The sequence below is a fragment of the Eumetopias jubatus genome, unplaced genomic scaffold (genome assembly GCF_037043125.1).
Source record: "Eumetopias jubatus isolate StellerSeaLion01/CBP00866 unplaced genomic scaffold, mEumJub1_p1.0 scaffold_6, whole genome shotgun sequence".
In the NCBI taxonomy this organism is placed as follows: Eukaryota; Metazoa; Chordata; class Mammalia; order Carnivora; family Otariidae; genus Eumetopias; species Eumetopias jubatus.
The window spans coordinates 1,946,965-1,969,757 of record NW_028274812.1 but is presented as its reverse complement, the minus strand read 5'-3'; the positions used below and the strand labels follow the sequence as shown (position 1 = coordinate 1,969,757).

Here is a 22,793-nt window from a genome sequence, read left to right as displayed (position 1 = left end):
TCGGGCGCTCCCCATAGTGTGACCTCTCTGCAGTCAGGTGCTCCCTGAATGACCACAGATGCCACCATCTGGTCTTCCTGTTCTTACCAGGAAGATGTGGGTGACCTTGTACCAGCCACCAAATTTCCCTGGCCTCCTTTCCTCATCTGTGGACCTTGCTGGAATCACCTAGTTTCTTTTTCTTTTTTTTTTTATAGTTTATGACCCAAGAGCACCTCCCCTTGGCTTTTGGGCCACTGGTGCCCCAGGACCTGGGGCGTTTCCCACCATCTGCATCTTGGTGCAGCTCATCATGTTCCCTTGTCCTCTGCATGTCCCGTGGAGAGGCAGGTGGACCCAGAGGCTTGGCCAGACCCAGGTTTCATCCCTGAGGCAGGAAGGGGATGAGTTCTTTATTGGGTTCTTTATTCACTCTGTGAAGTGAGGAATGGTAAAGCTCATTCATGTCACCAGGTTGCAAAATGGTGTTAATATAGCTCTGTCATTCCTTCTTCCTTTACTCCTGGAAACTTTTAAAGAGATGCTTCCCCCATGTCCTTGCTGTCACCCAGAGGGACAGTCCATGGGGGTGCTCTGATCTTTCCCCTTTACTTATTAGCTTTGAAAAATGAAGAGTTCCCTGGCGTCCTGCCCAGGTGACCAGTGAAGCTTTGGGTAAGTGTCATGATGATGGGTTTAGCCCCTGCGTCACTGTCTGCAGCCCAGAGGCCAGGCTCCAGAGTCAGGGAGACTCGGGGGGCCTCCTGACCTCAGCTCCGCCTACATATCCACACTCCCCCGTATTTTGCAGTTCAGAGGGGAACCTGCCACTTTATAGTAAATGTCCATGGGGTTTGTTTTGTTATCTGGTTGTGCTGGGGTTTTTTTGTTTTCTTAATGCAGGACTTAGGGTGATTCAGAATCCATGCCTGCTTGTTTATTTTACTAGCATACAAACCTCTACGAATCTATCTCCAGTGTGGGAGCTGGAGCACAGCAACGCCGCCCACCTTAGCTCCCCGTCTGCATCACCACATCAAGTCTTATTTGAGCTGTCCTGCATTAAACAGATAACTGTAGCTATAGGTGCTAATAAAACCTATAAATGATACAGTGTTTACACTTACAATACAATTAGGTGTAAAAACTTACTTAGATCATACTTACAAACAAAACTGTATACACCATAGATGCTCATGTGTATATAAATTTTCCTATCTATATTTGCTCCTAAAAAGTCAATGGTGAGTTTTAGTTGTATTTCAGGGGACTGGGTTTTTCAACTCAACATGATGTTTTTTTTTATAGACAGGTTCTGTGTTTTTTTTTTTTAATATTTTATTCATATATTTAAGAGAGAGAGAAAGAGACAGAGAGAGCACAACAGAGGGAGAAGCAGTCTCCCCGCTGAGCAGGGAGCCCGACGCGAGCCTCGATCCCCGGGCTCCGGGATCATGACCTGAGCCGAAGGCAGACGCTCACCCGCTGAGCCACCCAGGCGCCCCAAACTCAACATGAATTTGCTGAAGATTTATCCATCTCGATGAAGGTAGCGACTCAGAGGCAACTAGTAAAGACCTATCGACCATAGCGATGACCATCTTTAACTATTTTAGCTCTTTGGGCCATGGAACCCAAACATCTCCTCCTGGGAGAGGATTGTTGCCTTATATTTGCAAAACTCATGGCCCATCCAACAGGTTTCTCGGAATAAGGAGGTGATACTCCCTGAAGATGGTGTTGAGTGCCCGCCTCCTGAGAAGAGAGAACTCAGATATTTGTGGTGGAATCACGGCACGTCTGACCCTGGCCTCCACTCTCCCCGGCGGAGGTGAGCAAGCTCCCTGTGGTCAGCGTGGAGAAGGCCAAGGACCAGGAAGGAACACCGAAGGGCAGGGCCTTCCATTCTGAATGCCCTTCACTTAGCTCCTCTGGTCTCAGCATGTGGCAGTTGGATTAAAATTGACTTTTAGTTTCAAAATGTGAATGGCTGAGTTGATGGCAAAGAGTTGTACTCCCTGGATGCTTTGTTCATTACCGGCTCTGAGCTGGGCACCAGCCACATGGTGCCCCGTGGAGCCTCGGGATTCCACGAGCAAGTGTGTCCACGCCACAGGGGAGCCCCAAGGGTCTGCATCCACCACTTCAACACATCCGGGCCATTCCCCTCCGGAAAGGAAGGGTGTCGTAGGGCAAGAGCTTGAAATTTTGGATAAAAGGATATTATCTTAAAAGGTCGCGGGCATGAATCTTACTTGTGAGGAGAAGGGATGTTTAGCAGTATGAACGAGGAGGTATTTGTTTGGATAGGCAAGAAAGAACATTTAAGCTGTGTTTGGGAAAATGAAACTTAGCTATTGGAATCATTTCAGATGTTTAAGATCTAGTGATCACACTGTAAGACGACATTCTAAATAGCAATGGGGAGCTTTTGGACTCAGGCTTGTTTTTATGGCTTTTTATGTTCCTTATATGGCGTCCCCTGAGCTTTTGGGTGAGACACTGTGAACCTTAGCATTTTTCATTTGTTTTTCTTTATGGTTAGAACTTCAGCGTTGGGAAACATCAGTAAAATACTTTGGGGTGTGCGTTCATCCTGAGGCACTGGGGTTACATCTTGGCATAATATTAAAGGAATACCACCACGATCAGGCAACAGAAAAAGGAAAATATGTCTCTGGGAGGGAACGAGGGACCAAGGCTGGTGGTCAGATTCTGGGTCTGGGAGCCAGGACTCTGGGCTCTGCTCTGAAAACCGTGTTTGTGCCTTCATCCTGGGGGTGTCTGAGAGCTCGTTCTTGCATCTTCTTTCAGAGTTTGGGAGTGAAAAAGATTGAAGAGCTACTTGTGCATGGAGGATATTAGCATTGTTACATAATAATACCGCTGTTACCGTGTGGGGACAGACAGCTCCTGAAACCGCTCTGGCACACAGTCGGTGCTCAATAGATACTCAGCGGAGAAATGAACTCTCCATTAGCGACTCCTCTGTGAATAAAACCTCCTTCTTGAAAGCTGGGCTGGGACGCGGCTGCACACAAGTCTCCGTGTATCGACCAGATTAGGCGTCTCGGCAGTTGCGACGCGAAGGAGGCCGCAGTCAGAGGCCCCGGCTCCTTGCTGGCAAGGTCACCCGGCCTGGGCTCCAGCCCCGTGGGCTCTGCTGAACTCCCCGTTACAGGAGCACACAGCCTCCTCCCTGGCCAGGGGCGACTGATGGCTGGAAGTAAGGACCTGAACGACCGCCACGCACGTCCCCGCCGCAGCCTGGGGCTCCGCGCCGCCCGCTCCGCACACGCTTCTCGTTACGCTCTCCTCATCCCCTTCCTGTTCGTTTACATTCTGGGAAGATTTCTGAGGCAGTGACACAAAAAGTGACCTGGAAGGACACCAGGCTGGGGACAGAGAGGCCGGCTCGGGGGAGGGCCGGCAGCCATCTGGTGAGCCGACAGCAGTGGCAGCAGGTGTCGGGAAGGGGAGAGGGACGCGAGACGCTTGACTGAATGTGTTGGCGACGCGTCTCACGACCTGACTTCCCCGATGCCTGCCTGTGGTTCTGTAGCATCTCACCTTCAATTGTGAAGACAGCAAGGCTCAGCTCTCTGGCGAGATCAGTATGTAAGCCAGAGGGCCCTACAGAGTCCACAGGCCACGGCCCCGACCGAGCGGTTGGCAGAACGTAAGTGACAACCAACTGCGTGTGAACAGCTAGCGACTGAGTCCCGCAGCTGTGTCTTCAGCACCTCAACAGGCCGCTTTTTGGACATGCAGTTCTGTTTGCAGATCCATCTGTCTGTCCGTCTCTGTGTCTCCCAAAGCACCAGTGAGAAGACGGGAAGCACATCCTCCAACAGCTGTCATGGAAAAATCAAACGTCTACGCCTTAGTCACTGCTGCAATTGTTGGTTTGTTTTTTACTTCTTTCTATACGCCTGTCTTTTCATGAATTTGCATTTCATTTTAGAATTAGAACCAATTCAAAATATTTATTTTTTCCTTGCCTAAGGACAAGTGACCTAGAGCTGCATTTCTTGCTAAAGACAGCTTTCGCTTCTCTCCACACAGGAAGGCACTGAAGATGGTTTAGCAAGAGCAAAAGTTGATGTGTTTGAAACAAAGAAAACTTTTAGTGCCTGCAGTTATAATTAAATCGTAACATGTCTGAGTTGGGACTTCTTGAGTCCCAGGCAAGTCTTACACCTGCCTTGAGCTGTCAGGTGCCCCGAGAGTCGGCGTCCTGGGCCGTTGTGCTTCTGTAGAGAAGGAGCCCGCTGTGCAATCCTCCGCAGAGGCGGCTTTCTTCTGCCATCAGCGCCTGGCCCGCCATTCCCCTGGAGGGGAAGGAAGTGTCACAGTCTTTGGGGACCATATGGTCTCTGTCTTGTTACTCAATCGTGCCATCGAGTAAAATGCATCCGTAGACAATCTGTAACCGAGGGTGTGGCCGTAGTCTGCGAAAACTCCGTTTATGAAAACAAGCGACAGGCTGGATTGGCCCAAGGGCGGTCGTTCACCAGCCTCTGTCCAGTATTATCAGCATGGCCCCAGCTGAGTCCTAACTCCTTGTTTCCTCTTTTTTTTATTAGGAAACTGTCCTGGTGCAATGTGATCGGCCTGCTCACCCTTTGATTAATAAGACATATAATTTCGAGAGGTAAGTGCTTTGATGCCTAAAGCAACGTTACACAAATAACGAATTTCGCATTAGCATTTGGCTCACGAGATTCACAACACATCCTGCCATTTGCACTGATTGCCCAGCAGCAAAGACCATTTGGCGGAGCAAGCGAGTCTTTCCAGCCAGTGGTGCTGGAGCCGCGGGGCGACCCCTGCAGACGGGAAGTGACCCTTGATGTGTGTACCACACCTTTTGCAAAAAGTAAGTGACATGGAATCTAGACCTAGATATGAAGCATAAAACCGTAGAACACAGGAGCTCGAGAAACGCCACTAAAACCGTGATCTATACACAAAAAACATCTACCGGACTCGACCACAATGAAACCGTTCACTCCGTGTGCGACCTTGTTAGGGGGACGAGCCGGCAAGCCCCACGCCGGAGAAACCTCGGGTAAGCAGAGCTCCCCGAGCATGTGTGCCCAGCAAACAGAACAAACCAGCCCCCTCAGCAGGCGGGCAAAGTGTCCGGACAGGCGCTCCCCCAGAGCGAGATGCTGACGATGAGTTTCCCGGGAAGGTCAGCTGAGAGCCCGGCGAGCCGCCTGCCCCCCGCGTCAGGATGCCCAACCCGTCAGACTGACCGGACCAAGTGCTGGTGGCCTGACATGAAACACATGCCGAGCCCACGACCCTGACATTCCGGAAGAGACCAATCCAGGGGTGAGGAGAGCAGGTGAGAGTCTGTCCGGAGCTAGGAGGCTGGGAAGGGACTGTCACCTGAGAGGCCGCATGAGGGAGTCTCTGGGGAGAGCCGTTCTCCGGGGTGGCGTTGCTGTGCATTTGTCCAGACCCACACACCTGTCGCCTCAAAAAGTGAAGTCTTCTCTATGTAGATTTTAAAAATACAAACAATTTTTCAAAGAGACTTTAGGACACCAAAGAACCAGTTGTGATGTGTGGATCCCGATCAGTCAGTAAACTCCTACGCTGTGTTTTACAAAGACGGCTGACGTGGCCGTGCGCATTTCCGATACAGAACACTGCCGCGGTTCGTCATGGTAACGGGATCAGTCAGTACCGATGTACCAGTCTCGCGTGTGATGCCAGAGACTCCGGGTCAGTGACACCAACACCAGTGGGGCCCCAGGGAGAGAGAAGCAAACCCCTAAGTTTGGTCAGAGACCCCACCTCCTCTCGGTGACAGACAGAACCAGAATCCAGTGGTCGTGAGCAGAGGCCTCTGGAGCATGTGTATTTGATCCTGCAAAGTAGAAGTTAACCAGTTTGTCTGTCTTCCCCCAAAATGACGGGAGGACCTCGGAAGGCTCAGGCTTGCACCTTGCAGCCACCCAGTCAGACGCAGAGACCCCCGGGCCGTAGGCTCCCCACCAGACTCAGGGCCCTGAAGCTCCATCACCCCCACCCCACCCCACCCCACCCCCGCTGTGCTGACCATGTCCGTGAGGACTGGGATGTGGAAGAGAACACGGAGGGGCAGTGTCACCCCTGGGCCGGCTCTGTGATTGCTGGTGATCCTGCCTGGGGGGGCTGTGCCCTTCACCCCTGGCGGCCACCACCTCCACGTCCTCTCTGGGGACATGCGCTCTCGGGACCGGTGAAGACACAGGAGGGCTCCGGCCGCCAGCCGTCCCGCCACCCCACTGTGCCAGATGCGGCTTCTCGGCCCCAGAGGGACCCCAGTGGACCAGGAGGGGCAGGCCCATCCACGCAGGGTTCTGGCCTAGGAGGGAAGTCACACCCGCAGACTCCCGCCCTCAGACCTTCCTGTCACTGCTGTGCTGGCATGAGGGCGCGGCGGTCTCAGTCAGACACACTGGCCGGCTGCCTGCACAGCAGGATTTGTGCCCCGGGGTCTTGTCTGTGTCCCTGAAGCACGGGGTCCCGGGGGATGGTCTGTGAGGCGCACACTCTGGAGTCTTTGCCTTGAACGATCTCATCCAGGCCGAGAGGCTCAGCACGGTGCCTCCCTCCGCACGTGGGAACTTTCCCGCCGCCGTCCCCTAGCTTCCACTGCTGCTGGCCCGGAGCCTGGCGGTCCTTTTGTCGGATGAACATGTCCAGACCTTGTGTAAAGAGACTTTACCCAGAGGGCTGGTCTGGCCAGGGAAGGGGTTCCAAGCTCAGGACCGGAGCTGTGGCCCGGCGGGCCTCTGGCCTTGAGGGTGCCAGCCCCCTGGGTCAGGAGAAGGGCTTCCGTTTACAGGAGTGGAGTGGGGGGCTGCCCCGGGGGAACACTGGTCTCACCCTGAGGCCAGCCGGTTCTCAGGGTGGGGGGAGGGCTGTGAAGGATCCCCCCAAAACTCTGATCCGGTCTTTATGGGACCGCTCCAGCTGGGGATTTCCCTACCCCAGGGCCGCTGTCCATATCCATGTGACCTGCAGGTTTGGGGTTGTGGCTCCTCCCGGAGGACCCCCCACTCCATCTGGAGCCCACAGCACACTCTCTACCATCTCTGTTTATCAGGACCCGCCCTTCAGGCCTCACCCTTGCAGAGGGCCCGGGCCCCCTGTCCCCGTGTGTCGCCCCTCCAGAGGGCGGGCCCAGCCTGGATCCCTCCTCCGCGCCTCAGTCTGCCGCCCTGCAGGACAGCGCCAGGTTTTCCGCGGCCTGGCGGCCTCTCCTCCTGCTGCTGGAACGTTCCCCTCCCTCCGTCCATCCAGGCTGTGTTCTGTATGGCGTTACGTGTCTGGTTATGTGTCTTCAGTGTTCGGTGCATGTGGAGAGGGGAGGTGGCCACACCTCCAGAGCCCACCCTGCCACGAGGCAGGTCTTTAATCCACCTCACGTTTACGTGGCCCCTCAGATTATTTCAAGCCTGTATGTGCAAATCAAGTCCCTTGACCTTCTCAGAAACACCTGGGCAGGTGCCACGGGTGAGGAAACCAAGGCCCAGCTGGTCACACACCTTTCTGGAGTCAAGTCTGGCCAGCTACCACCTGCAGGAACCGAGAAGGGCTGGCAAGGGCGCTGGGGTGGGGACGCGTTGGCCAGCCATCACCAGGACCTTCTTTTGGGGAGGAGGGAGGGAGGGTGCCCACAGCTCACTCAGATTCCAGGATTTCTGGGATGCTCGGTGGCAGTGGTCACAACGGGCTGGGTGGGGTTTGGACAGACGGGGAAGATCTCGATTGTGCTGTTTGAACAAAAGAAATGGAATGTGCACAGGTCGCTGTATATGTAGGTTAAGAAGCAAGAATTTAAATTTAAATCTCCATGGGAATTTATTCTGGGGAAATACTGTTTTGGTGCTCAGGACTATCTCCCTTCATAAACAGTAGAGCACGTGGGGCTTATGAAACCAGGCCATTGCCTATTTTATAACAGCTTTTTATGGAACTAATAAATGTCAAAATATTTTATTTCAGTTCTGAAAGAAAATCTTAACAGTTTCAGTACTTAATCCCTTTTCCAAAATAAATGTGCGTCAAAGGAAAATACACTCCTTACTATTCAGGAAAAATATGAATGGGCCCAGAGTCAGAGGATAGTTGCTACCTTCTAAGAGGAATAAAAATATGTTATTATTTGTTAAAATGGCAAACTAAAAGTAACAGCCACTGACCCAAAATGCCATAAGAAAAATACTAAGTAATTTTATTGTCTCAAGTCTAATTTATGTATCGGGTGGACGAAGGTGGCCGCGCTCTCTCCTTACGTGCACTCAGGCCATCGTGGACCCGAGTTGTGTTCATGTTGACTCCCCTGTGGTCGGAGTTCGAGGCTTCTCCAGCCTCCCACCACATGCAGGTGGAGGGCTACAGGTGAGCCGAAGGTATCCGAACCCAGTCCTGACAGCTCAGTTAACCAGGATACAAAATGGTCAAAGGCATAGGGAAAGAAGAGGGTCAGGGACCCCCGGATGCCTCCAGTGCGGCTGGGTGTGGATTGGAGCCGGTGGGGGGTGCTGGCTATGTGGAATGAACGCCCTCCACGTGGCCTGGCCTTCCCCCTGCACCTGCAGCTTCTCGCCAGGACACATTAGCGCCTGGGGCTGCAGCCGCCGTGGCCGAAATGTCACCTGCACCTGGCGGGGGCTGGATGTCCTCCTGTCAGGTGGCTGAGGGCCACGCACCATCCTTCTCTGTGAGCGCTCAAGTCTGTAGACACTGTTCTCCAAAGAGAGAGAAAGGGTTTCTAATATAAAGAGAAACATTAGGAGCATTATTTCTACAATAGAAGGAAATGTTAAAGTTTAACATAAAGAGGATTGGCCTTTTTCTTCTCTATTTTTAGGGTGTTAATCTTTTATCTGTGATTGAAGTTGCAACTCTTTTCCAAGTTTGTTATTTGTATTCTTCTCCTGAAATCTCTTAGCCATGCAAAAGCTTTTTCCCCTTTAAGTATAGTTACAAAGGTCACCAGGTTAGAGAAAAATACACCCATGTGTTCTAGTAATCATGTGGTTTATTTTTGACATTAAATTTGTGATCCATTTGGGATGTATCCTAGAATAATTAATGTCTAAGGAATGGATCCCGTTTCTTCTTTTTCCATGTACCTCCCCAGGTACAGGGACAACACTTAGTGAAACAATCTTTCCCTGCTAATCTGAGATGTCTCCTTTATCCTACAACTGCCAGGCACAGTTGGGTCTAGTTCTGCGTTTGTCTTGGACACCCTCAGGAGCTCGCAGGTGCAAGCAGGTGCAGGCTGCACTGCCCTCCCCCACCCCCATCTTATGGAACCAGTTGCTTCATTGTGTCCAACTGCTGACCTCCTGAGTAATGACTCAATACAACGTTACCAAGTGCGGGTGGCAGGACCTTTGACCTTGGCTTCATGTTGGTGGGAAAGACCTGAGTGTTTAAGTAAGACTCTCACCAAGCCTAAACTATTTACTATTTAGGAAAAGTTTGCCGACCCCTGCAGTAGATTAGAAATTTAGAAGACATTCGGCTAGGAGCCACAGGAATGCCGCGTTTGAATCATGAGTTGTTTTTTTTTTTTTTTTTAAGATTTTATTTATTTATTTGACAGAGAGAGACAGTGAGAGCAGGAACACAAGCAGGGGGAGTGGGAGAGGGAGTAGCAGGCCTCCCGCCGAGCAGGGAGCCCGACGCGGGCCTCCATCCCAGGACCCCGGGATCATGACCCGAGCCGAAGGCAGACGCCCAACGACTGAGCCACCCAGGCGCCCTGAATCATGAGTTTTAAAAAACCAACAGGAAAAGTAAGCTTACCAGAGAACTGGAGAAATGTCAGAGAACATGGACTGACTTTGGAGGATGATGTTGAGGAATTACCGTTAATTTTTTTTAAATGTGGTAATGGTAGCATCATGATGTTTTTTGGAAGAGTCTTCATCCTTTTCAGATACATACTGAAACATTTTCGAGGTCAGCTTCCACAGGCTCCAAATGGAGGGCTGCAGGCTTGCGCCAAGTAGCAGGCCGTGGGGATTCGGTGATAAGTTGAAAAAAAAAAAAAAAGATTCAAGGGGCCCCTGGGTGGCAGTCTGTTAAGGGTCTGACTCTTGGTTTTGGCTCAGGTCATGATCTCAGGGTTGTGAGATCATAGCCCTGTTTCCGCCGGTGGCGCCCCAGCACCTAAAGCACATTTTGCGGGTGCCCAAAAGGCACAGGATGTGACAGGTCAGGTCCCCTGGGAACCCCATGCCTCCCTGCTGCACACACAGCCTTGCACTGGGCTCCACACTCAGCAGGGAGTCTGCTGGAGATTCTTTCTCTCCCTCTGCCCCCCATTCCCCTGCGTGTTCTCTATCTCTTTCACGAGTAAATAGATAAATAAAAATTAAGAAAAAAAAGATTCAAGAGCTCAGCATCATACCACTTGCCCCAAATGCCCTCCTGATCATGCATAATAAGCAACATTTTATACATTTAAAATTACTCCTGCTTCTAGAAATACTATGGATCAATTGGACAATATGACACATTTTGAAAATGAAAGAAGAGAAACATTTGGTACCAGCTAAATAAAAGCCTGTATTTCAGGCATCTAAGCTTAAAAGCAAAGCACATTGGATTCAGTACAACTGACCACTAGTGCTGCTTTCATATATTTGGTAGTCTGGCACAAATTCTGCTCTTCAGCTGCATTCCAATCTTGTTTCAAATTGTGCCGTGAGCTGCATTTTTTAGAAGTTCCTTCCTACTTAGCTGTATTTGTGCGTGCTTATAAACACAGAACCACATCGGATTCCCCTTTCCATAGCAGACATTCCAGTCCCATGACGCATATGGACATTCTGCTGAACTAACCTGGGACCTAGGAAAACAATACTTTGGAGAGCTTGAAAATAAAAATTAAATATTACATATCCGATGTTGCCCAGAGTATGATTTTTACATTATTCTTGTTGGACCCACTTAAGTGGAGCTAATTTAGTCCCAGGATAATTACATGGTATCCTTTCTTTTTTTCTTGCTGGCTTGCTTTTTCTTTCTGCTTTGCAAGCATTCATAATTGTGTTTTTATAACAGAGGAGACATTTCTTCAGTCTTCCTTAACCTCTGTTAGCCTGAGAGGTAATGGGATTGATCTCCAATTGTTACAAAGATGGATCCTGACTGTGTTGGTGGCTTAGATGAGAAGTGGATAAGGCTTTCGTTTTTAGCAGGTTTTCATATTTGGTTAATGATGTAAATCTCTTGTTCTTTTAATAATGAGTCATTTTTCCCTTTGCCTCTCAGAGTTTATGGCCCAGCAGAATCTCAGCAGGTGGTATTTGGGGATGTGTGCCCGCTGCTTACGTCTCTCTTAGATGGGTGAGTTAAAATATCTTCGAGGCCAGTGATCATAGTTATGAGTAACCGTGAGTAGATCTCATTCATGCTACACGATGAGTGTGTGACGTTAGAGTCTGAGCATTTGACGGCAGAGCAAACCCGTAGCCCCATGTCGATTAGTGTCCATGGGGGGGTGGGTAGGTCTGTCTGCCAGGAAGAGGGCCACCCAGGACTTGAGGAATGGCTGTCAGTGGACACCTACTCTCTGGTTCTAGTGACACGTGTAGACTGTGAGCAGTTGCCCTTGTGCTCTCTGGGACTCTTTCTGCATTTTAGAATTTTCGGAAAGTCTGTGGAGTGTGTTAACACTGGACTGAAGAACTCATGATCCCTTTGGGACAGAGCCTCTGGCCCCGGACCCATGACCACCGGTGATTCCCAAGGTCACATCTTCTGAGTAAAGATCGCGTCTTTAGCCACAAGTGGAACCAGATATGTGTGGCTGAGACACAATACGCCAAGACTTCCTACTTCGGGGTGCTGGGAAGGACCCCAGTTTGGTGGAGGAGTCTGCGTTCAGCGTCCTGAAGAAGGCATATTCGTGTTTGCCCAGCAAAGGCTCCTGCAACAGCCAAAGTCCACCAGCTGGAGGCTATCATTACAGCCCCATTTCCGCCCGCGGCGCCCCAGCACCCAAAGCACATGGCAGGCACCTGAAAGGCACGGATGTGACAGGGCAGGTCCCCGTGGGAACCCTCTGCCTCCCGCTGCACACACCTGCAGGGCCAAGCCTCCCACAACGATGCACTTTCTCCTTGCACCCTCCTTCTGGAATGCTGGGGCTTTTAGACCCATCCAAAAAAAGTTCTTCCATGGAAAATGATAGGAGGGCTCTTTTTCTTTTTTTAAGTAGGCCTCTTTTAAGTAAGCAGATTCCAGAAATAAAAAAGGCATAGTGGTTAAATGATCTTTGCCAGAGTTGCCTTTCCATTTTAAATGTGAAACAGATGGCATTATTTTGAGTCCTGAGCTGCTTTCTTCAAGAGGCTTCTTTCCCCTCTGCATTCCTCAAGGGCGTGTAAGGTCCCCATAAGAGCTGGTGACCCGCTGAGACCAAGGTGTTCCCACCAGAGAAGTGTACCATCATCTCAGGGAAGGTCTGAGATACAGAATGCAGTGAGGTTTTTGTTGTAAAGACCTTGAGACTTTTCGATTCCGGAAGACAAACAATGCAGGGTGGTAACTCTGAGGTCCTGGGTCGGTCTTTGCCCTGATCGGCTTCCCGCTGGACTAGAACATTCGGTCCTGGAGGGAGGCCCCCTGGTCACTGTTGGAGGTGCCGGTCAGCCGGAGCGCTCCTCACAGACTTGGCATTCGTCACAGCCTCACTAGCGTGACTTGCTGGGAGTGCCTCAGGCTAAATAGCCCATCTGCTTAAGGGTCCATCCATGAAATCAGAGTCTCGAGGCGGGGCCTGCGTGGGGACAGTCTCGTCCCCTCTGTGACACGAAGAGGGGGTTTAGGCCTTAGCATTCAGCCCCTGCAGCAGGTCTGGATCACCTGCACCTTCACGGCCAAGATCATACGTTTATATTATTTATATATTTGTATCATAAATGTATACCCTATTATCCTATAAATTTATGTCCATTTTCAAATATTCTTTCAATGTTCCGATCTTCCCATTGACATCTTGGGCTGAAGAAACAGCTGGAAGGGAATGCAGGGAGCCAGCAACCGTCCCTGTCCTCTGTGATGTGACCCCGAGCTGTGGGGTGCAGGGGGCAGCGCACCTGTCATGGAGACAGTGCTGGTGCATTCTGGCTGACTGCGGGTGCGGAGTCACCAGGTCCCCTGGAATGTCAAAGTCTCAGAATATGTAACAAATGTCAGCCGTGCACGCCGTCATATAGAGGATAGGGAAATATTTGTAGAAAACCACAGAGAAGTGTCATTTCACATGCATTAGGAGAAGCCCCAGTTTAGTAAGATGAACTTGCTTTGGGCGACCCCAGCTCTGCCCTGACGGAGTGGACAGGGGGTCTTGTTCAGGGTGGGACCCCCGCGTGGACTTTGAGCACAGGGCACCAGCAGTGGGCGCCCAGAGGAAATGTGGAATCACCGAGGAGAAGCAGGTGCCGATGCGGAGCGTGTTAGGCGCGTGTAAAGGTGAGTGTGGTTCAGCCCAATGCTGTGTAACCCAACAACAGCAGGATTCTGCAAAAACACAGCTCCGGTCCTATGAAAGCCTGCTTTGTAAGGGATGGAGTAACAGAGGAATACAGAGCAACATGTATCAAAGTTTCCATCCGAGGGAACATTGTTCTTAGAACCCAGTTAGTGCAGGAGACTACTGTGCGGGTTGCAGCGCTGACATCTGTGTTGGGTTTCAGGTACAATGTCTGCATTCTGGCTTATGGACAGACAGGATGTGGGAAGAGCTACACCATGTTGGGTCCACGTTCTAAGGAGGCGCACGTCCCCCCATGGGGCCCGCACAGAGACCTCGGAATCATGCCCAGGGCTGCCAGAGAGCTCTTCAGGTACCTGGGGGCAGTGAGCAGAGGCCCACAGCGGCAGCAGGGAGTGTGGGAGGCCAGCAGCACTGGGAAGGGATGCGGCGGACGGCTTCTGTTTGCGGAGACCACACCTGACGCTCCTATTGGAACACACTACCGTCCAGTGTTTAAATACTCGGGCCTCCGTACCACAAACCCTAGAAATTCTTATGGCACATACATGTTGAAATCCTGTCGTTAAGACAAAACTTTTTTTTTAAGGGTTGCTTCTTTCTTTTTTTAAGATTTTATTATTTGTTTTGGGGGGGAGGGGCAGAGGGAGAGAGAGAATCTCAAGCAGATTCCCAGCTGAGCATAGAGCCTGACTCAAAGCTTGATCTCACAACCCTGAGATCATGACCTGAGCCGAAATCAAGAGTTGGACTCTTAACCAACTGAGCCCTCTGGCGCCCCAAATCAAAACTTTTTGAAAGAGACCCCTAGCTGGACAATTTCCCTGTTCAGGAGAGGATGGAGCGTGGAGGTTCTCTGCCCCGGAAGGGGACGGGGAGGAGCGTGGGGGTTCTCTGCCCCGGGAGGGGACGGGGAGGAGCGTGGGGGGTTCTCTGCCCCGGGAGGGGACGGGGAGGAGCGTGGGGGGTTCTCTGCCCCGGGAGGGGACGGGGAGGAGCGTGGGGGGTTCTCTGTCCCGGGAGGGGACGGGGAGGAGCGTGGGGGGTTCTCTGCCCCGGGAGGGGACGGGGAGGAGCGTGGGGGGTTCTCTGCCCCGGGAGGGGACGGGGAGGAGCGTGGGGGGTTCTCTGTCCCGGAAGGGGACGGGGAGGAGCGTGGGGGTTCTCTGCCCCGGAAGGGGACGGGGGCAGCGGGAGACCCCTGCTGTCTTTTCCTTGCCTCCTGGCCCTGGAAAGAGCCGACACAGCTGGTTTTCTTCTTCGGAGTTACAGCGAGAGCTGGGCATGTTGAAGATGCTTCTGTTCTGGGAAAATATCCCTGGAAGAGACCCACTGCATTTTCCTGATTTTACCAATACAATTACTCCTGGAAAAAATTAGTAACAAGTTGTCCTTGGCACTCCAGGTTACCAGGGGATCCTGGAATAAAGGTGTGACATTCCACCCTCTAGGCCTGGACACAGACCATCCCTGCCTCCAGGGGCCTCCAGGGGCCACCGTGCAGAATACTCACTCTCACTTTGCACACCCTGCTTTCAACGCACTGTGGCTCACTGTGCGACAGTGCGTGGCATGTCCCGGTGAAACCGTCTGCCCCTCGAGAGAAGGCCTCTCCCAGCAGCAGGTCTCTGGGGGAGCCGGGGGCCTTCCGTGCTGCCCACCCCCTGGATTCGGTTTCTCACTCTGTGTCTCCTTGCTGAGGCTTTTCGCGTCTTAAAATCAGGGCCAAAGACATAAGAACTCGCACACAGCCTAATGTTTTGGAGCCTCTTCAAACCAGTATTCCTTAAGTATTAGTACCAATAGAGAATGCGTTTATTAAGTTCACTAGTACTAACTACTTCTGAAGAGGCCCTGTCAGGGCAGGCGGGGCTGTGTGCTGTGTAACAACCATTCTGGAAATCTCAGTGGCCACGAGGCGGGTGCGGGGTGCCGCACGGGGCCGCCACTCCTGAGTGTGTGCTTGTGGGTTGTCAGAGGTGGGGGAGGAGGTCTGGGGCGTGTGGCCAGCCTGAGGACTTCTCCTGGGAGGAGCACGTCAACCCTGCCTCATTGCATCAGCCCAAGAAGGCGCATGGCCACAGGGCACCTCGGGGGTCCCTGGGGCGGGGCTGGGGATCTCGGGTCCCAGAGCTCTCCCTCTGGGGACACGGCACTCCATTGGGTGTTTGCTCTGGTTTCAGAATTTCAGGGGGCTGGGACTGCAGCGTTAGTCCCGGACATGCTCTGCAGAGCCAGGCCGGTGCTGGTGGGAGAGCCATCTGCCCCCCTCCGGGGAGACCTTGTCAGACCAGGCAGCAGCCTCATTGGCCAGAAGCTAAGGGGCGGCCACGTGAGACCACGGTAGAGCTGTAGCAGCTCTGGGCTTTCCTGAGGGTCACGTGGAAGGAGGGGCCCCGGAGACACCAGGGGTCAGGAGAAGATCTTGCAGCGTCTGCCGCGGAGAAGGGCCCCAGGGGCCGCTGCCGTTCCAGGCTCCGGGGCCCTTGCGGGAGCCTGCCGACCGCCCTCCCAGCGCCCTGTGCTCATTGGCACCCTTGGCGTCATGAAGGGGCCTGGCTCCTTCCAGCCCGGTGACACCACAGCCTTTGTGGCAGATCTCAGCTTATCAGCAGACGTGAGGAGATTTTCTACCTGCCAGACTGAATGTACAAGGAGTACAGAGAATGCGCGTGATAATTTCCAGCCCTCAAAAAGCCCAGAACGAACACAGAGAGGATCCAGGAGGATGTGCAGGACCAGGGGCGGCCCTCCCACCCGCCCTGCCTCAGGGCTGCCCCCTTTGTAACCTCAGGGGAGCCCACACGCATTTTTGTGTAAAATGCGCCACAGTAGGCATCCTGCCTACTAAACACTCGGCTTCTTCAAGGCAAAGACTGAAGGCAACGTTTCAACACCATTTGCAGAGTCTAACAAACTACTGAACACCAGAGAGACAAACGAACCAATGCATGAAGCAGATCGAGTACTTAAGTAAATGGAAGGAAATCTTCAAATCAGCTCCCTGGTATTATGTAGATAAGAAATTTTGAATTTCGGGTTTTGTGATGCCCGAAGACACGGCCGTTCACACGAGGGGTGGAGCCACACGCTGAGGTCAGGTTTGCATGAGCGTGTTCTCGAGAGCGGAGGGGGGACGCCCAGCCCCCAGCTCAGCTGGCCTAGCTCTTCGCCCTTCCCACAGTTAACGCTTCTTAGAGTCTTCCCTGCAGACCCCAGCACGGAGGACAATCCAAATGTGAACTCTGTGCCGAAAATTGTTTTCACTGGAGAATTTATTTTTTTCTTTCATCTTAGTCTTTCTCATTTTTTGACTGTATCACCAGAAGACATTAATTGCTCATTTTATCTTGGCTCTCCATAGCTCCTCGGTAAACTCCGTCCATCCATGCTTGTGTAAGACGCACCAGGCTGCGCGTTTCCTCAGCACAGACACCCTCCTCCCACGGTGGACTTCCAGCCCCGGATCCAGAATTCCTCTGTGGACAAGAAAGCACCGTAGTCAGACTCAGATTGGTCTTACTGAGCACGTGTCAGACAGGCCATGATCCCCAGAAGACAGAGGCGGCCTCCGTGGGCTGTGTGGGAGCTTTGCGGAAAGGCACTAGCGGGGCGTGGGCGGGAGGGGCCGGGCTGGTGGTCACTCTTCCCCTGACTGCGGTTATGGGGTTTTTCTCTAAGCGGGTAGTATCTGTATTTTTAAACCTTCCCGTGGTCAGCACATAGCACTTTACAAGATGAAACAGAAGATGTGCAGTAGTTTCTAAGAGGCTGGGTAGGTTGTCCGGAGGTCCCGGGCAGGACTTGGCTGGAGGTCTGGGTGCGGGCTGGGCTGGTGGAGGAGTCTGCGCTCAGTCCTCCCTGGAACAGAGCAAACCCCAGCCCCGGAAAGGTGCTGAGCCCTCCTGTCCTGGCAGCTGGCTTTGGGCTTCTGCGTGGTGATGAGACTCGGGTGAGGGGCTTCTGCATGGAGGCTGCGTGCTCTCCCCACATCCTCCCCTCATGGGCCTGGGATGCTAAGGGCCCCTACCGATGGCTGAAATCATTGATTCAGATACAGCTCAGGTAAAGCAGTTGTTCCCAAGACAGTTGCTTACCCTGCAGTTCGAAGAGAATTTGCCCTTCTTCCCGCCGGTGCTACGACGCTGCCCGGTACTCACGGGCTGGGGGCCTCGCTGTGTGTCCTGGACGGCAGCCTGTCCTGTGAGAGTGGGTCCCCTACAGCTTTCTTCGCGGGGCCGCCCCAGTTCCCGTGGTGGCTGAGTCCCTCGTGTCCCCACCCCCAGACTTATTTCAGAAAACCCATCAAAGAGCCTGAAGGTTGACGTGTCCATAGTGGAAGTGTATAATAACGACATTCTTGACCTTCTGGCCAAAGAGCGCCGCACGGCGGTGTCTGGGCCGAAGCGTGACGCGCGGACAAGCAAGGCGGCAAAGCGGGAGGTCTCTCCGCCAACCCGACAGTGAGTGTTCAGCCGTGGCCCGGCAGCTTCACCGCGACCCCTTTATTGCTGAAAGGGTTCGCGGTGTTGTTGCACTTAGGATGTGCCGTGCATTTTTCCATTTGCTTTAGAAATTATCTTTTTAAAATCACAGTTAAAACAGACACGTTAGGGCGCCTGGTTGGCTCAGTCGGCTGGGCGACTGCCTTCGGCTCGGGTCACGATCCCTGAGTCCCGGGATCGAGTCCCGCATCGGGCCCCCTGCTCGGCGGAGAGTCTGCTTCTCCCTCTGACCCTCCCCCCCTCACGTGCTCTCTCTCCCTCTCATTCTCTCTCTCAAATAAATAAATAAAATCTTTAAAAATAAATAAATAAAACTACTAAAAAAAACCCAGACACGTTAATTAACCTTTTAAAATATCTTGATGACAAATGTGTGGGACAGGTTCCGTCCTCATGTTCCAGATGAGGGAGCGAGCTTGGAGAACGGACCTGCCTGTGGTCCCGCCATTAAGTATAGACGTCCTCATTTCCGCTTGTACGTGTCAGTATTTGATAGAATACAGTAATTATTCATCTTGTAAATAGGGAAGGCTCCTCATATTTTTTAAAAATATTTATTGATTTGACAGAGACAGAGAGAGACACAGTGAGAGCGGGAACACGAGCAGGGGGAGCGGGAGAGGGGGAAGCAGGCTTCCCGCCGAGCAGGGAGCCCGATGCGGGGCTTGATCCCAGGACCCCGGGACCATGACCTGAGCCGAAGGCAGACGCTTAACCATGGAGCCACCCAGGCGCCCCAAAGGCTCCTCATCTTGATTAAAGACATTCCTCAAAGTTACCTGTTCCCTGAGTCCACATCCGGCTTGCTCGTGGGGGGCGGGGGAAGGCTGTCTCCCTTTGTCGAGGAGGGTTAGGGTAGTGAGCCTGTCCTGGGATCTCAGAGTCAGTAAGGGAAGGGTCTGCGGCTGTTTCTAGCATCTGAAAAAACCTACAGGATGGTACACTGAACCATAAGTTTGCACAAGGTAACCAGAACTCTCAGCTTTTGACTGATAAGACTCAGAACAACATAGGTCTCGCTGATGGGAATTTCTGATTAGCTGTCATCTCTCACTAACTAAAATAGGGAAATGGACTTTTATTGGAGTCCACGGGGGTGTCCTGAAACAGTTGATTATTCCAGAGTAAAGCAGCTCATGACACGTCAGTCAGGCCTCAGAAGAGGAAGGCGTTTGATTTGCTGTTATTTTGTATAAGGTGTGCTTCAGTCCGCTTTCCTACAGTAGGCCCCCTGGGTCTGTGGGGGGGGGGGCGTCGCTTGCCACCGCCGCGGCCACGCTCCCCATCACCCGTGCACTCTGCCAGGCCCGTCCACAGCGCGGAGGACTTCATCGCGCTCGCCGCCGGAAGCCTGCCGCTCAGGGCGCGGCTCGCCACCCAAGTGCACGCCTGTTCTTCTAGATCCCACCTGATAATAACGGCCACTCTCACCACAGCCTCCCCCTGCGGCAGCCCCGGTAAGTGGCCGTGCGTGCCTGGGCAGGGGCACGGAACAGAAGGTGCACGGAGCCCGAGGGTGGCAACTGCAAACACTTCTTTGGAGGGTCTGGAACCCAGGCCGAGAAGAGAGGGGATCGGGCTGAGGGACGGAGGGAAAGGCTTTGTTAAATAGGGTGTGACACGGGGAGAATGGGCGTATTGCATCTGGGCACATGATGCCCGAGTCATGAGTGAGACTGTGAGTGTGATTTGGGTTTAGAAAGTCACAAACCAGTATATACAATGGTGCCAGTTATGTAAGAAAAGTAAGGCACGGGTTGCAAGGGTCTGGACATCCCCGTCGGTGAAGACTGGGCCAGCACACAGGGTCATCTGTGGGACTCGCAAAGCACAAGGCCCCCAGGCTGGGATGGACGGGCCGAGGACCCAAATCTCCGTAGGCTCCCGGTGCCAGAGGCCACGGGCAGAGGACAGCTGGTCCAGGGCCCACTTCACACGTGGTCACACAGATGCCTGGCCCCGGGGCGGGGGGTTGGCACGCCCCTGACCCTGTGGCCGCCAAGGTGGTCCAGGCAAGGGAGGATGGGGGGTGGGGGCTCAGTGCAGAGATTCCTGACCGCCCTGCACCCCCCATACTCGGCCCGATGAGTCCCAGGACCGGGCGCACCTGCAGGGAGGGCGGGGCCGTGCATGGCAGGTGCTGTCCAGGGAGCCCAGAGCCGCTAGCCACACGGGAGAAGGCTGTGGAGACCAGAGTGGATTTTGTGTTTTTTTTTTTTTTTTTTTTGTAAATTATGTGTATTTTTTATGCTTTCCACAGTGAGTATATTATTTAGGTTTTAAAAAAAAAATCTCGGAAGTCTGTTTAGGAATAACGCTCAGTGAAATGGACACACATGGCAAAATGAAGACCAGTTTTGTCAGGATTTCTGTGGGGGCCTAGGAAACAAGGGTGGAGTTTACCTCTGTCAGGGCCCATCGGGTATTAATTTGTGTCATTACCGAGTATTTCTGGAAACGTCATTCGGTGCTCATGAGACTGCGTGGGCACTGGCTTCCCTTTCCCTGTTTTACCCAGAGAAGCCCCTCCCTGTAGCCAGCCCCCGACCCCCGGAGTGTGGTCCTTCGGGATGAGGGCCCACTCTTCGGCGCTGTGGGAAGCTGAGGGAGGCTTTGTGGACGTCACTCCCGGGTACATGTCACCCCCTTGCAGCTGACCGGCAGTCACCTGGACCACCGCTCGAGGGGCGGCCAGCCTGGGGCAGGGCCTCGCCCGGGTCCCCGGGGGCCCAGCGACCCACGGAGCAGGTGCATGCCAAGCTGCAGCTCGTGGACCTGGCGGGCAGCGAGTGTGTGGGTGAGCCCAGGGCGGAAGCCTCTGTCCGGGGTGAGTGGGGATGTGGGGCGTCCTCAGCAAGGCCCCCGTCTGCAGTGAGCTCACAGCTGCTCCTCCCAGTGGGCAACTGTCCTTCCACGGCCGCCAGACGCGCTCGTCCCAAAGCGATGCCCCCTCCGCGGCTCTGCAGCGGCCAGCCCGTTCCCAGCCGAGGCCACCCAGGGTGTCAGAGGAGGACGTCGGCAGGACTGAGGGGCTCCCCACTCAGCGCTCCCTTCCTGAGAAGCGGCAGTTTTGCTTTCCCTCATTCGTTTCTTGGTGTTGCCAGAGAATTCGTTGCCCAAGCTGCCCACGTGGCTGGGTCTTCTCGCTTTCCCAGGTGTGTCTGGAGTGACAGGATCGGCCCTACGGGAGACTCTGTCCATAAACCGGAGCCTGGCGGCCCTCGCAGATGTCCTGGGGGCCCTGTCGGAGCGCAGAGGCCACGTCCCGTACCGCAACAGCCAGCTCACCCACTTTCTCCAGGATGTTCTCGGTAACACAAGGGCCCCCCCGAGGCCCCAGACCACAGGACCCCCGGGGGGTGCCACAGCACACTCCCTCCCGTGGGGGGGCTCGCTCCCTCTTGGGGGACTTCCTGGGCCCCCAGGCCACTGTGGTCCCCTCCCAGAGTATCTCCAGCGCTGTTCTCTGTCACCGTGCACTGGGGTGGTTGGTTTGCACGTGCCTGGCCAGCCCTCCAAGTAGGTCCCCGGCCCCTTGCGGGGCCGCCTCCGCGTCCTGTGTCCCATCCTGTTGGGTGCGTGGTGGGCTGCAGCTCACCCCGAGGACAGCTGCGGTAGAATGTTCTAGGCTTTCTATGCATCTCATCCTGGCGTCTCTTCTCTCTCACTGCAGATGGGCTTTCTCCACAGGACGAGGCAGGGCTGCATCCAGGGTTCATGTTTCGGCTTCTCCCTCTAGCAGGGCCCCTGATGCACGGGGCTGGGTGCGGGGCGGCGGGGCCCATGGGAGACACACGAGCCGTTGCTGTGGCCTCTCGGTGTCTGTGTGGTTTGCCTCCCCGTCCTTCTGTCTTTCCCTCTCCCTTGTCCCTGGGTTTGCTTTTCCTCCCAGGCCACTCAGCAGCCCCTGTTGTCCGACAGGCTGGGGAGCCCTGGGTGCTCTGGCTGGGGGACCCCGCCATCTTGCGCCCTCACCAGGAGCGGCCCGTGCCCAGCCCCACGCCCCCGAAGCGGGCGTCCGACTCCATGTGGGCTCCGCAATAGCTTAGCTGTGCCGGGTTTCTCTTGGGATCTTTCACCTGCCGTTGCTTCTTATTTTAAAGGAGGTGACGCAAAGCTCCTGGTGATTCTGTGCGTGTCCCCCTGCCGGACACACGTGGCAGAAACGCTGCGGTGCCTGGGGTTTGGGGCCCAGGTGAGGCAAGTGCAGCGAGGCCAAGCTGGAGGGGGCAGTGCGGCCCCCCGAAAACCCAGGTGAAGCAGGAGCCGTGGTCGGGTTGCCTGTGTTAATGGATTCTTGCGCCCTTACGATGAATTTCCTGTCATTCCTTGACAATGTATGTGCCCTAACACAAGCTCATTTACTTTGGACTTCATAAGCCTGTGGTTTTCCAAGGAACCAGTGACATGCTGACCCATCATCAAGGAGCAGGAGATGCCCAGCAAGAAGCAGGGGGGCACAGGGACGTGGCGGCTGAGCAGAAGGAGCTGTGCTGTCTGCCTGCCAACGGGGAAGGTACAAAGACCAGACGATCTGGGGTCGCAGTGGAGTTCCAGAACCACAGCCCCGGGCTCTCGTGCTGGCCGCCTGACCCGGACACTTCCCTCAGCCCGTAAAGCCCCGTTCCCTCGTCTCAAGATGCCGGGTGAGCAGAAACATGCCACCAAGAGCAGATGTTTCGTGTTACTGCTCCTCCTTTTGCAATGACCCGTTGTCCCAAGCCGACGTCCCAGAGCTGGCCATGACGCGTGACACGTGGCGGGCCACAGGGTCTCAGCGTGGGGGC

At 53.8% G+C, this 22,793-nt stretch overlaps 1 protein-coding gene across 1 annotated transcript in view; it reads left to right on the top strand.

Moving 5' to 3' along the window:
* Nucleotides 1-22,264, top strand: part of KIF25 (kinesin family member 25) — a 45,092-nt gene extending 22,828 nt beyond the window's left edge. The window contains 8 exon segments of the mRNA XM_088024227.1: nucleotides 4,517-4,633; nucleotides 11,275-11,349; nucleotides 13,704-13,853; nucleotides 17,788-17,964; nucleotides 19,312-19,463; nucleotides 20,660-20,803; nucleotides 21,162-21,317; nucleotides 22,110-22,264. Coding sequence (XP_087880353.1) covers nucleotides 4,517-4,633; nucleotides 11,275-11,349; nucleotides 13,704-13,853; nucleotides 17,788-17,964; nucleotides 19,312-19,463; nucleotides 20,660-20,803; nucleotides 21,162-21,317; nucleotides 22,110-22,264 — 1,126 coding nt within the window.
* The last annotated feature ends 529 nt before the right edge of the window (nucleotides 22,265-22,793 follow it).